Source organism: Chlamydotis macqueenii, chromosome 2 (genome assembly GCF_036417535.1).
Source record: "Chlamydotis macqueenii isolate bChlMac1 chromosome 2, bChlMac1.mat, whole genome shotgun sequence".
NCBI lineage: Eukaryota > Metazoa > Chordata > Aves > Otidiformes > Otididae > Chlamydotis > Chlamydotis macqueenii.
The window spans coordinates 27,024,450-27,037,610 of NC_141557.1; the positions used below are offsets into that span (position 1 = coordinate 27,024,450).

Here is a 13,161-nt window from a genome sequence, read left to right on the forward strand (position 1 = left end):
TTGTTGCTGTTTATTTTAAATGGGAATTCTCATGTTCTGGGAACTGAAGTTGAAAGTTCCTTCTGTTTGGGAAAAAAAACTTGTTTGGGAGATATTTATTTTGCTTTCTCCTGCAACAGGCTGCCTGTTTCCTATTTCACATATGTAACAAGGAAATCATTAATAAAACCACTTTGTGGGATATTTTAAAGCAATTTCTTGTATGATTTTAGTTTTAAGTCTCTTTTTTTTCCAACTTTTTATAACATAGTAGTTACAATGCGACTTTTTAGGTGAATTACATATTGCTTAGAACTTTATAACACTTTGGCTACTCTATGTTTTAAGAACCAAACTTGGAAATGTTTCAGTGTTGTATTTCTAATCCCTTTGTCAGTTTTGTTTTTGTTTTGCTGCCCTGTTTTGCCTCTAAATTAATATTAATTTTAGATGGTTTATAGTCTTCTCTTAGGAATCCATTTCTAGGAACTTTAAAAATACCTCACTAGTTCCACATAACCAGCATTTCCCCTGACTCCTTTGGAGCCTTGTCCCCTGCAGTTCTGTAGGAGAAAGGAAGTGCAACATTATGAGGCAATACTGTGCCTCTGTTGGATTCTGACCTCCACATGGAAACTCCAGCATCTAGAAACATCCTGGGTCTTTGGATGTATGGAAAATCTGCAGATTGGCATAAAATCTGGAGATAAAGCAAGAACTGGTTTGTATCTATCACAGTAGAAAAATCTATTGCAGGCTTTTCTTCTAGCTGAAATGCAAAGTGGGAGAAGAGATCACAGCATTTTGCCACATATATGCCATTCTAATCTACTGCATTTTCCAGAAGATGCTTGTCTACCTCGTTTACTAGTCAGATGCGTGTACTACCATTGTAGAAGTACCTTTGGTCCAGCATCTCCCACGCCTTTTGGGCCTGCTGGTCCGGGGGGGCCTGCTGGTCCTGGAGGTCCCTGGTGCGGCAGAAGAATAAAGCATATCAGTAGCTGTCTTAAAGGAAGAGCACTTGTTTTCTTTGACAAAGAAGAGAATTTCAGCAATAGGTACTATTCTCTTTGGCTTTTATGTATTTTCTCCAATTCTTCACATTTCTGATATGTACTGAGCAACAGTCATCCCCAGTCCCAGATGCAAACCTGAAAAGACTACCAGAGTGGTGGAAAAAAAGTCCAGCTCTTGACTTAAAAATATCAAAGTTGTTCTCAGGTCAGAGAAACCAGTGAGAAAGCAGCCACTGCTCCATGATTCATACACTGCAGGCATTACACATGTGGGAGACTAGAGCTAACCCATATAAATTTGGGGGTTGGGTAACCCTAACATACTTGGGTTTATTCGTGTTCAATAGTCTGCTCTCCTGAACTCCCCGCTCAATCCATCACAGCCTCTTCAGCCACCCTTCATACTGTTGAAGACATCCTCAGCCTCCCTTTCAGCATTCATAGGGCAGATGTCTTTGCCCCACCATGCTACAAAGGCTTAGATATATAAATCTTGTTCATATCTCCCATTGCTTTATGAAGTTAGGCTTTCCAGATCCTGGGGAATGGAAAGATGGCCTGAGAAGGGGAAAGATGTGTGCTACAGCACAAGAGAACCTTCACACATTTCAAGGATGTGTACTCATGTGGCTGGGAGAAACACAACCAGCTTTTACCGAAGCCTGAGACTGAGCTGCAGAGAAGCATGACTCTTATGGCAGTTGCAGATGGGAATCTGCAAATCAGACACGATTTCAGGAAAACTACTGCAGAGCAAAGCTCTTTTTTTTTGGTGTTGTTGTCTAGTCACTAGTAGAAATGCAGGAAGAGCATACAAATAAGTTTGTCATTCTGTGACTGGGCAGACTACAACCAGCATTTGTACAGTTTTATTAATCAATGGTTACCAAAACAGGCTTCTCTTGAATTCTTTGGTCAACTAGAAATGAAAAGTTTTCAGCTTCTCACTGGTCTCCTTGATTCTGTATCTACAAATACTTCTTTTTCATATAGTTTAAACAGATATCTTAACTTGTAAAGCTTAAAACTTCAGTTCCTAGGAGGCATTTTGAGGCCTACTAAAAGTTCATCAGTCATCTATCTGCATCACTGCCTTCCTCATGACTGCCTTTGCACTCACTTTTCATTTTTATTTGGGATGACAGTAGGGTTTTTTAATTTGTTTGCATGTCCTCTGTTTAATGGGACTTGGTCCATTAATGGCACTCCCTGACCCTCCAAGGAGTCTTGAGCTGGTCTAGGGTCCCTGCATCCTGTGAAGCGTGCCAGGTACATGGCGTCACACCAGGAATTCTGAGTGAATGCCCTCTGAACTAATTCTGATCCCAATGGATCAGTTTGAATGACAGGAAATTGGAGCTGAGCTGTGACTTACTTGGAAGCACTCAGATCCCACCTCAGTGTATTTCGGAGTGCCTTTGTGGCTGTAGTTTGAAATAAAGCTGGATTACAGACATAAAGAAAATAGTGCTAAGGGAAGTTTGACATGAGATTGTTGAAGGATGGCAACAGTATTTTCACATTCTAGCCAAAGGTTGGTCAAACATGTCTGCGTGGTTTTGGATGACTGAAATTTAGGATGATATGCCCTTGTAATGGAATTGCCAGCTGGAATACTTGGGCATTAACCCCTTCTGGAGCTAACCACCAGAAAAGAAAGAGGGGCAGGGAATCTTCAAAAAAAGAGGATTTAACCCCTCAGTATGAAAAGCAGATGAAAAAACAAGGAATTGAAGGCTGCAAAATTTGGCCAAGTAGATGTTATTAGAGATCTTGAACAAGCAACAGTAAAGAAAAGAGAGGAAGGGAAGGAAAAAATTCAAAGCAGTGATTATATTAAACATGTATGAGCAGCCACGAAGATTTTCATGGAATCACATGGTATCCCTTTCATGGTGCTGAAATAAGAACAGTTTATATTCACTTCTAGCTGTCTGTAGAACCTGTAGAACTGGCACTATATCTAGGACAGGAAAGGACTTCAAAATATATATGAAATATTTCAATTAGCTAAAGGATGAAAGAGAAGATTAATTTCACTTAGTTAAGCAACTAAATATTGAGTTATCACACAGAACACAAGGTACAGAATTAAAATTGTACTTACAGCTTCACCTTTGTGGCCATCGCCTTTTGCTCCACGGGGTCCAGGTGGTCCAGGTAGTCCTCGGTCTCCCTAAATACAAAATAGTAAGTTAGACATCATGCTAGTGACTGGATCATCACAATGTAACAAATATTCACTAATATGTAAGGAAATGACTTAAAATCCTTTTGGAAATCTAGAATAGCAATTACCACCTCTTGTAATTTGTTCACAAAGCTCACAAATTTCTGTGGTTTTTTATTGTCACTTCAGTTGATCAAATTAGGATTTCAGAAGAATAGGAGTTCTCATTAGGAGTTTATTAATTTCTAGATTTGTAGTTCCAGAGAGAAATCTTCAGAACACTGACTTTATCTTCAGCTAATACAACATTAAATTTCTTTGTTAAAAGTTAAACTTTTATAACTTTGGGGTTAAGTCCTGACATTTGAACAACTAAGTTGACAATATTGAAACATAATATGCCAGTCTTAAGCTATCACATGTTACACATTTTGTGCCTCCAGCTAATCACATTGGTTCTCTCACACGGTAACGCAAAACTGCATGCTACGAGGCAAAGAAGTAAAAGAAAGAAATACAACCAGTATAAGAAATATATAATTTCTCTTAGTTTAGCCTAAAATGCTCTGTATCAGGAGACAATCACTCTTTCTGTTGACTCTTACACTGACTCCCACTAAAGATTTGTGCATTTCCAAAACCTCAATGCTTCCTTTCATGACTAGAAGAGAAGCAAATAGCAATCTTTTCCTCTTCCCTCATTCCAGTGATCATTTTCCTGACATTTAATGAGAAAATTAACTGAGCTTCCAACAGACTGTTCTTTACAGAACCAAGAAAGAAAACATATTCCTTTGAGGTATCCCTCAAGATAGGCTGGCAGTCTGTACTGTAGATGTTCACATGGCAGCATTGCCAATCAGAAATACTTGTAGGTCACACATCCACGCCGCTCCTAAGCACGGTACATATAGAGCCATGCAGGGAGAAGTGTACACCCTTCACTCAGTCCCACAGAACCAAGAAATGTAAATGGATTCTTTTACAGAGTGTCAGAAGGTCAGTTGTTAATATACATATAGATAACATATCCTGAAGAATAATTACATACAAGCAGCAAATATTTCCCTGTCTATTCTAGTAAAAATAAATAGCTAGAAAAAAATAAACTACAAATGACTGAAATCTGCTGTTTCATCAGTGCATTGGAAATTTCTGCAATAACATAATGCTTCAAGAAACCACTAATGGAGTCCTGATAGCTGCTCAGATCTCAGCAGCTGATCTGTTTGAATACAGTGCCCATAACTGGAGAACAAACCTACTCATATTCTACTTAGATATTCAACAAAATCGGACTTTGGGTCCAAATTTCCCGGTCCCAGGAACATCTCTACCACAGACAAAAGCAATCAGATCTTCTTAACCATTTCAGGCCTGTCAAGGAAAAAGGAAAGGTCTGCTTTTGCTCTCCTAAAGACATATATCAGAGGTTTAAATTAGGGATAGGGATGCAAGCATTCCTTACGCTTAGAGAAAATTGTACCTGGTAGGTCACTCCTGTATGAATCCCTCCTATTCTCCAGTCAAAGGGATAGTTTCACTAGAAGACTTTGAACACAACCTGACCACTAGATTCAAACTGCATCAGCCCTGGAAGATGTTTCTTCATGTTTCCTAATTTTTAAATGATGGAATTCTCATCCAGTTCTGCAAAATTTAACCAAGAACTGTGCTTCTAGTTTACAAATAGCTTTATAATGGAAAGCAAATTTTACCTCTTCCTCATTCTTAATATCATTAAGATATCTTAATAGCTTAAACTGTGGATAAAATGCAAAATGCTTTAAAAATGTTTAATAACATTTTTTTTTAATAAGAAAGGAAACCACAGATCATGAGTTCATCTCTATTTTTACTTCTAATTCCACTACAGTAAAAACCAGCCAACAGATGTTTTAATTTAATCTCAGCAGACCATTGTAAATACCAAATACATGTTAACACATTATATTCTGTAAGAATTTGGATTTTGTTAAGTGGCTGGTTTTGTTAGTAACACAGCTATAAATCTGTTTAGGCCAAATCTATAGCCAAACTTACTATAAGAAACAGTTCTTTAGCTCAGATTATTTAGTTTTATTTTTTTTAATAGCTGCATCAAAAATGCACAAGAGATAGCCCAGGAGGAATTCTATGATTACTGCTTCCCACAGTTTTGTGAGGTCTGGAAAAGACAATATCTCAGTGACTTTAAGTCAGTGCACTGGCAAACAAGGCAAGTGCTACTGATGTCACAGATGGCATACTGAATTCATTCATCTACTTTGCCAGTCTTTCCAGGGCATGTTTTAAAGCCATTTTCTGAAGCAGTAATATAGAGATAGCTGCTTCTATACACTTTCAAAGAAAAAAAAAAAAGATAAGCAGAATATAAGCATAAATCTTGTGTCCATGGTCATTGTTAAGAAAAAAAAACAAATGCCATAATAAAAACATAAATGATTAAGTATATGACTGGATAATTAAGTCATATTCATCACTTTTTTTTTTGATAAAAAGAACAGAGTGAAGGAGCATTCTAACTTATAGACAAAGTAAATAAATATAGAGTTTTTGAAAATTCAAAAATACAAGCTACTGAATGCATATGGATCAATGTGCTATCCAGCACCCTCTGGTAGGTGTACTGGTAAAAATCTGTCAAGCCGGGACTAAAGCATTATTGGTACTCTTAAGATGTTATCACACAAAAGTTATTGCATTAAGTTGCTTTATTTTGAAGCACATTGTGTTAGGTACACATAAACAACCTGGTCTCTGAATTTGAGTCTATCAGCTAAATTCCCAATGAGTGAAACAGTGGAATTGAGTGGAACATGTTATGTGCAGATGTGGTAAATGTGAAAAAAAAAAAAAAAAAAAAGAGGTTTACTAAGAAGGCTTCTGATATAAGTCTGGAAAGATCACAAGAATGGTACCTTTCCCAAACACTGAAGGAAGTTTTCCCGAACTACTTCCTTATCACAAGTGGCAGAAGGCTTATAGAAAGTTTCAACCCAGATGATGACTGATAGAAGTACAATATTATTTAAAATGTGTTGCAGGGGAGGAGGTGAAAGTTGCAAAGTAAAAGGAAATATATCCAGTTTTTGCAGTAGAGGACATGAGATCTGTTCTAGGGACTGAGCTTTTCAGTTTATTCTTAAATAATGTAGAAAGGTGAGTGGCACTGTTTTCTAATGATGTCATATTATTCTGATTAGTTAAATGAATTTCAAAGAGCTGAAGAAAAACTCCACTCAAGAGTTTGAGTAATTTGGTGATAAAATATCTGACAAAATTCCATGCTGATAACTGTAATGCATTATGCAAGAAGAAAAAGCAATCATAACTTTATGTACCTAACAGTCATCCTGAACTACTACTACCACTTAAGAAACAGGAGAGAACCATTCTTTGGAAAGGTCACTTTATTGTTCAACAGTGATAAAATCCCATAAATTTCATGCTTTGCAAATTGATCTGTGTTCTTTAACTTATTTCCCACTGGCAAGAGGAAGGTCCTTGGTCTCATCTTATTCTCCAAGCAGCCTTATGTCAACTCACATGTAGCACAGAGGAGAATTTGTCAGTCTCTCACTTTTGCAAAGACTGCAATCTCTGTGTTTCCACTGACTCCTCAGTTATATCTCTGGTCTTTCACTTGCACATTGATCTTGCCTGTTGACCACTAAAGGCTCAAACAGCGAGCACAGCAATCCTGCTACAGACTACTATACTCCATTCCCGTTGAAGTTAAAAATGTAAAGGAAATAACCAAGTAAATCCTATTCTGTAACCTATATGCAAATAAGTACTTCCAAAAGACCTATTTTTAAAATACTTTATTTTAGGTCTTACTTATGAATGTCCAAGGCTGGTAACACTGAAACACCACTGTTAAAATAATAACATCTCTCAGTTTATACTCAGTAAAGAGCATGCTGTTCATACAGAGGTATAAAAAGACCACATGAGATAATGAAAGGTGGAGATGAATTTGAAGAGCTACCTTCCTAATGAAGACTTCCTGAGGGAAGTTTGCAGGATGAGGTACACTGGACTACTTATTTACTCTATTTTGTGTTTCTTTGCAAAGATAGTAAGTTTATTTTTAAAAAATAGACTTAACCTGGAATGATGGAAAAGTTGAAGAATTGGTCAGTTACTTTCCTGAAAAAGTTGTTCAACTGATTTCTACATTTTCACAAGAGTTTTGCATATGTCTCATGTTTCTTTATTTTCCATCTTTTGTCTAAAAACTCTTACCGTCGGTCCCATTATTGAATTTCCAGGAATCCCATCATCTCCTGGTGGCCCTCGGGGTCCTGGATCCCCCTATCCAAAAAGAAATAAATCCAAAACCATATTCATTGTTTTCAGTTTTAATTATTGAAGTTTTAAAGAAAAGAACAAGTACTCAGTTCTTTCCGACAGTGACAATTATTGAGCTAGGTAACATGAAATTACTATTTCTAGAGGAAGCTTTTACTACCTTGATTCTGACCTCTCTTATACTTTTGCTTCTCTGCAAATGTGTCAAAGAATTTATTCTGCCTTGACAAATAACTTTATGGCTTTAATTTTCATCTGAAGGTTGAATATCATAATTTAGTTTTAGTGGCCAGAGTCACCTGTGGCTTCTGCCTGCTTCTGCCCACACAAGCAAGGCTGCATAACCTTGTTTCTACCAGAGCACATTCAGAACAGCAAAGAAATTCAGACAAGTGCTAACAAGGGTATGTTTAGAAAGGCTACAGATGCAGTGGCACAGAACTTCAAAACTGCAAGCTCCACAGTCTGAAGACCCAGGAAGAAACTCGAGTTTTTCCTCAAATATTACTCAGTACAACTGTTTGGTAATCTTAGCTCTGTCAGTGGCTTTCCTGGAAAGCAATTAGGCTTAGAATCCAAGTTCTTCATGTTATCCCTTCACAGAGCAAAATTTGGTTCCTTCTAGTGTTTAATCTATGGCAACAGATGTTTTACTTTACATTAAGGATCTTAAAGAAAAATAATCCAATCTTCAATGAAGCTTTTGCAACTTTTAACACTACTGAGAAGGACTGGCAGTATTTCAGGAAACATTCAATAGTGAATGCAGATCAAATGTTCTATCAAAACCACCAAGCAGCTTTAACCATGAGAAGGGAATATGAGAAAAAAACAGCTCTCTAATGTTACTCTCTCCGTATTAGTAACAGCATAATGGTTGTCAAGGGAAATAAAATTCTAGTCCCCAAATGTGGATGTAGCTTAAAATAAATAAATTTCCAGTGGACAAAACCATGGCTGTCCAGGAGTTAAGATCTCTAGCAATCACCCACTACTATATCAAATACTTAGAGATGTACTAAAATGCCCTCAGACCATGATAACTCCCAGCCTTGAAAAACATGCAGATTCCCCGCAGGAGAAATGTATAATGTCTGGCTTCACTACTGCAGATACCAGGATGTTCCAAGAACACAATTACTAGCAATCATTGTGCGTTCCACAGTGGAGACAGAAAATGGACCTGTGTAGCCATTATTAAGCAATTGTCAGAAACACAGCAGGTATTTGTTTAAACAAAGAAATTATTATGGAGCTAAGGAGACAAAGTTTTGTATATTTTCTAAAAATCAACTTGCATTTTATAATTACCCCAAATACTTGTTTTCTTGCATCAGCCACTGCACATAAAAGCCCTGATCTAAAATTCAGCAACTCCTACAGACTCCAGTGGATTTTGGATCATGGCCAGTCTACTATGAAAGTGATACGAACTGTACCAAACAGAATAAAATCATGGTGAAAAAGGCAATAAAGTATACAAAGTTCTTACTTGTCATCATGAATTTTATCAAGAAACAACCTTGACTCACTTACTGGTCTCTTCAAAAATGTCACAGTAACCAAGAAAACGTGAAGAAGGGAGATTGGTGTAGTGAAACCTGTCTTCATACAAGTTATGCCTTATAGCATGCCACTTAAATTTTCCTGACATAAAGTTTGGCACATTACTAGGGTTTTAAAACAATATAAGAGATATGACCACCCCACAATCCTCTCCTTTCTTTCCTCTCTGTGGTTGCATTTTTTCACCAGGTGTACCCTGAGCTTCTTGTGTTCCCTTCTTCCCTCCTCCTCCATGCACAAACAAGTCCAGACCACATCCTAGCCCTCTGTGATGTCCTGTTGGCAGGCTGATGAGTACATCATATGTACAATACCTACATTTGCTTGTGTGTGGGGGTATATATATTTTTAAGGTAGAAGAAAAATGGGGATGAAACTCCTTCAGAGGGATAGGATGTACATTAGTGATTTCTCTACCCTAAAAACTATCACCAAAGCTGAAAAGCATCAATTAAAATTGAAGTTAACTGATGTATTATGAAAACGGCAACTATTTTGTTCTTAAACTAAAAATGAGGTTGTAATGAATTTTCAAATGGTTTTAAAACCTTTGAAGTTAGCTTTACTGAATCCACTTGTTTTGCTCAGCAGGACAAGTCCCACTCATTTCAGGCACATTTTCCCCATAGAGGAAATGAGGTGGATGTAGCTCTAGCTATCACATATATGACATTTTATTTGAAGTAGTATCTACAGGCCAGCTGTTCACTTGGAAGTGACATACAAACATTTACCTCTAAAAAATCCTCTAGTTCAGCATATAAGTTCCTAGAACTATAAACAGATACATTCCTGCAGGGATTTACTGCCACATTCAGGAAACCTTTAGTCTAAGAAACAAAATGCATAGTAAATTTGAAAATAAAAAAAAAAAGAGAGAAGAAAAAGACTTCAAAGTGATTAATTTAACAGGAGGGACCAAAACACAACAGAAATGTAATCGGGATTTTTTTTTTTTTTTTTAACAAATGGCTTGAGGAGGGAATAACATGTACTAAGTTCAGCATCCTGCTAAAGGGCCCCCACACACTCTCCATTAATTTTTAGTACTTTTAGTCCTTATTTCTAGAAGTCAGTCATCTTTGTTACTACAACAAGGAATTTTAACTTCTTTAATTTATATTCTTTTAATTTTGACAGAAATGTGCACTAGAAATTTTCCAATCTCCGGTCTCCAGCAAACAATTATCAGATAATGACCTTTGGTCCAGCAGGTCCCCGAATAGATGATCCAGCAACACCAGGCGGTCCTCTCTCTCCTGGTTCACCCTGTTACAAAATGGTATCATCCAGATTTAAACAGTTTCTTTTTCTGCACAAGTAGCAAAAAGGTTTTTCAACACTTTATATTATAAAAATATCTACAATACAGATCTATCTACGAAATAGACGGTATTTGAGAAAAAACATAAATCAACTTATTGTTCTTGTGAAAGCTGGTCCAAGTTTAATATTTTAAATAACTATTGCTTGAACTGTGTATTTGATTGAAGTAATTTTTTGTGTACGGCTTACAAAGCCAATGGAATAACCAGAATACTTGTATTATTTCAATTTCCCTATCATTCAGAGAGATACTTACTCACAAAATATTATAACAGAATGTTTCAAAGTAAAAAATATGCGGAATGGTTGTGGTTAGAATCACTTGGACAAATTTAGTTTAGCTTCTCAGTGCTCATGCATAACTAGAAGGTCTGTAATGATATGTTTATCTATTCTTTTTCTCCTTGTGACTTTGTCATTCAGGACAGAGTATGGAAATGTTTCTCCTTTCCTTAGTTCTGTTAAGCCTACAAGCATCAGAGGCTTGAGAAGTTTGTACATTACATAAATTCCACAGCTTCTTCTATAAAATACAAAGTGAAGGGTTACTCTGGTGGAACAAGCTTACTTTTGGTCCAGCTGGGCCTTGTACTCCTTTATCACCAATCAGTCCTTGGGATCCTTTCTCTCCAGGGTCACCCTGATGAAAATAAACATTTTTTTTTTTTTTCCAATCACAGCAAAGATTCATTCACAACCAGGAGATACACAAATAACTAAAACCACAATGAAAATTACACCCGTAATTAGAAAGGTGCCCCAAATATCTTCAATTTAACCAGGTGAGAGATAAAAGCTGTCTACTCATACATCTTTCCAGGATTTTAATTTCATATTTAGATATCTAACTAGTCACCTAATTTCTCTTAGTTCCTTCTCTCTCCCTATCAGAGATAATTTGCCTCCTCCTAATTTTAATGAAAACTCTGTACTGAATTTTTAGGAAATCTCTACTGTCCAATTAACTTTAAGGTCTATGTTTATAATCTGATTTTGCTGCATTTGTTCAGGCTAAGGAACACATCGCTCCCTCTTAAATCCTTTTAAATCATCAGTTAAAATACAGTTGCTACTTAAGAAATAATAAATGGAAAAATAGGCCAGAATCTGAACTGTTATAAAATAGGTCCTTCTAAAGTTTGTAGTCAAGCCATACCTTTTGGCCTATGTCTCCTTTGCCAGGGGGTCCTTCCGGGCCTCTTGGACCTTGATCTCCTTTTTCCCCCTAACAAAGATTAGATGGTTAATTAATTTTCATGTAGCTTGACTCAATAGACTTATGAGCAACAATGCTTGCATAAACGCCAAAATTGTCAGTAAATACCTGGGGTTTTTATTCCTGAAAAAAAATCTTCTTAATTTATCTTCTTAAACCCTCTCCACCCTCCTGCATTTCTATTCTTTATTTTCAGATATTTGTATTAGTGCCATTTACAATTGCAACAATCTTTTGCAGGAAGAATTGTGTGCATGTACTCATATAAGGAAGATAAATGTATGCAAAATTATCAGAAAAGTTCTTGGCTGACCAATTCTAAGAAAAACAACTTTTAAGAAGTAGTAATTTTAGGCAACGCTGTAGCCACAGGCCAATCCAGGCTGCAAATATTTGGCAAAAACATTACTTCAGACAATCCACAAGTAATCCACACAAAACTTTCTATTAAGGAACATTATCTACAAAATATTTATGCATAATATAAGTCAGATTAGTATATCAGAATGCCTGTAGGTAATTCAGAAAGTGAAAAGTAGATTAAAATGAAGTTTAAAAATTAATTTCTGATTTGAGCTGTTGGTGGAAGTGGCACTACAGAGCCTGCTGTTGATAGGCATCGGTCTGGATCCCACTTCTGTGAGACAGCTTCACATCTGCAAATAACTCATAACATCACTGTGCTAGTCACTGCAGGCATCAAGCTGTTCTTTGCGCTGTCCTGAATGCTCCAGGTAGGTGCTCAGTACTAATATTTTCACTTATAATGAATTACGGCAGTGAAGGTGACAGCACCAAGTTGATCATCAGAATAAAGGCAATATGCAAGAGAAAAAAACCCCAGTATTCCCAAATACAAAAGCAACCTGTAGCTTTAATTTAACATTTATTCTTAATTTTTATGTTTCACTTCACGGGGATCTTAATTTTTGAGCACCTCTATAGTGGGCAATTTCAAATTTTAAAAAAATAATTAAGTAGCAACAGAAATGCTACATAATTTTCTACAGTGGAAGGCTTACTGCCTCAGGCTGCAGCTTGTCAAACTGCTATTTGCACTGCCCTTGTAGATGACAAAAATGTGAAGCTGCATTCTTAATTGATGTTTATCACAGCTATTCAGGTATTTTCTAATTGAAGAGCTGCTGTCAAAAAATGCTGATTTGCTTACTCTGAATCATGCTCAGTTCATCAGTTCTACACACTGGCCAGCTGCTACCCTCATTTAAGAGCTGCACAGCAGCAGAGTTTGGAGGCACCTGGATTCTCAGCAGCAATTCAACAATCAGCCAAAGCAGTGAATTTTGCTCACTCAGCAGCTCATTCTATTTGGAAACAGTAAAATTAAAAGCCTCCATTTAACTTACTCTAAATTGACTATTTTGGGCACTCTGTTTTGCACCCTTTTAAATTATTTTCCACTATTTTTAATTTATGCTTCTTTTTCCCAATGTGCCAGAGTTTCTCTTAAAATCTCAAGATTACCCTTGGAAAAAAGCAGCCCTGCTTTCGGCTGTTTGTGACTGTTTCTGTGCCAGGCTGACAGGTTTCAGCCACAGCTCACCACC

General features: G+C 36.8%; 1 protein-coding gene across 1 annotated transcript in view; it reads right to left on the reverse strand.

Annotated features, from left to right (window-relative positions):
- Window positions 1–13,161, reverse strand: part of COL28A1 (collagen type XXVIII alpha 1 chain) — a 70,851-nt gene that overhangs the window by 22,338 nt on the left and 35,352 nt on the right. The window contains exons 20-25 of the mRNA XM_086742381.1: window positions 11,534–11,602; window positions 10,946–11,017; window positions 10,252–10,320; window positions 7,420–7,488; window positions 3,106–3,174; window positions 882–950 (exon numbers count right to left, since the gene is read on the reverse strand). Coding sequence (XP_086598507.1) covers window positions 882–950; window positions 3,106–3,174; window positions 7,420–7,488; window positions 10,252–10,320; window positions 10,946–11,017; window positions 11,534–11,602 — 417 coding nt within the window. The remainder of the gene's footprint in view (window positions 1–881; window positions 951–3,105; window positions 3,175–7,419; window positions 7,489–10,251; window positions 10,321–10,945; window positions 11,018–11,533; window positions 11,603–13,161) is intronic.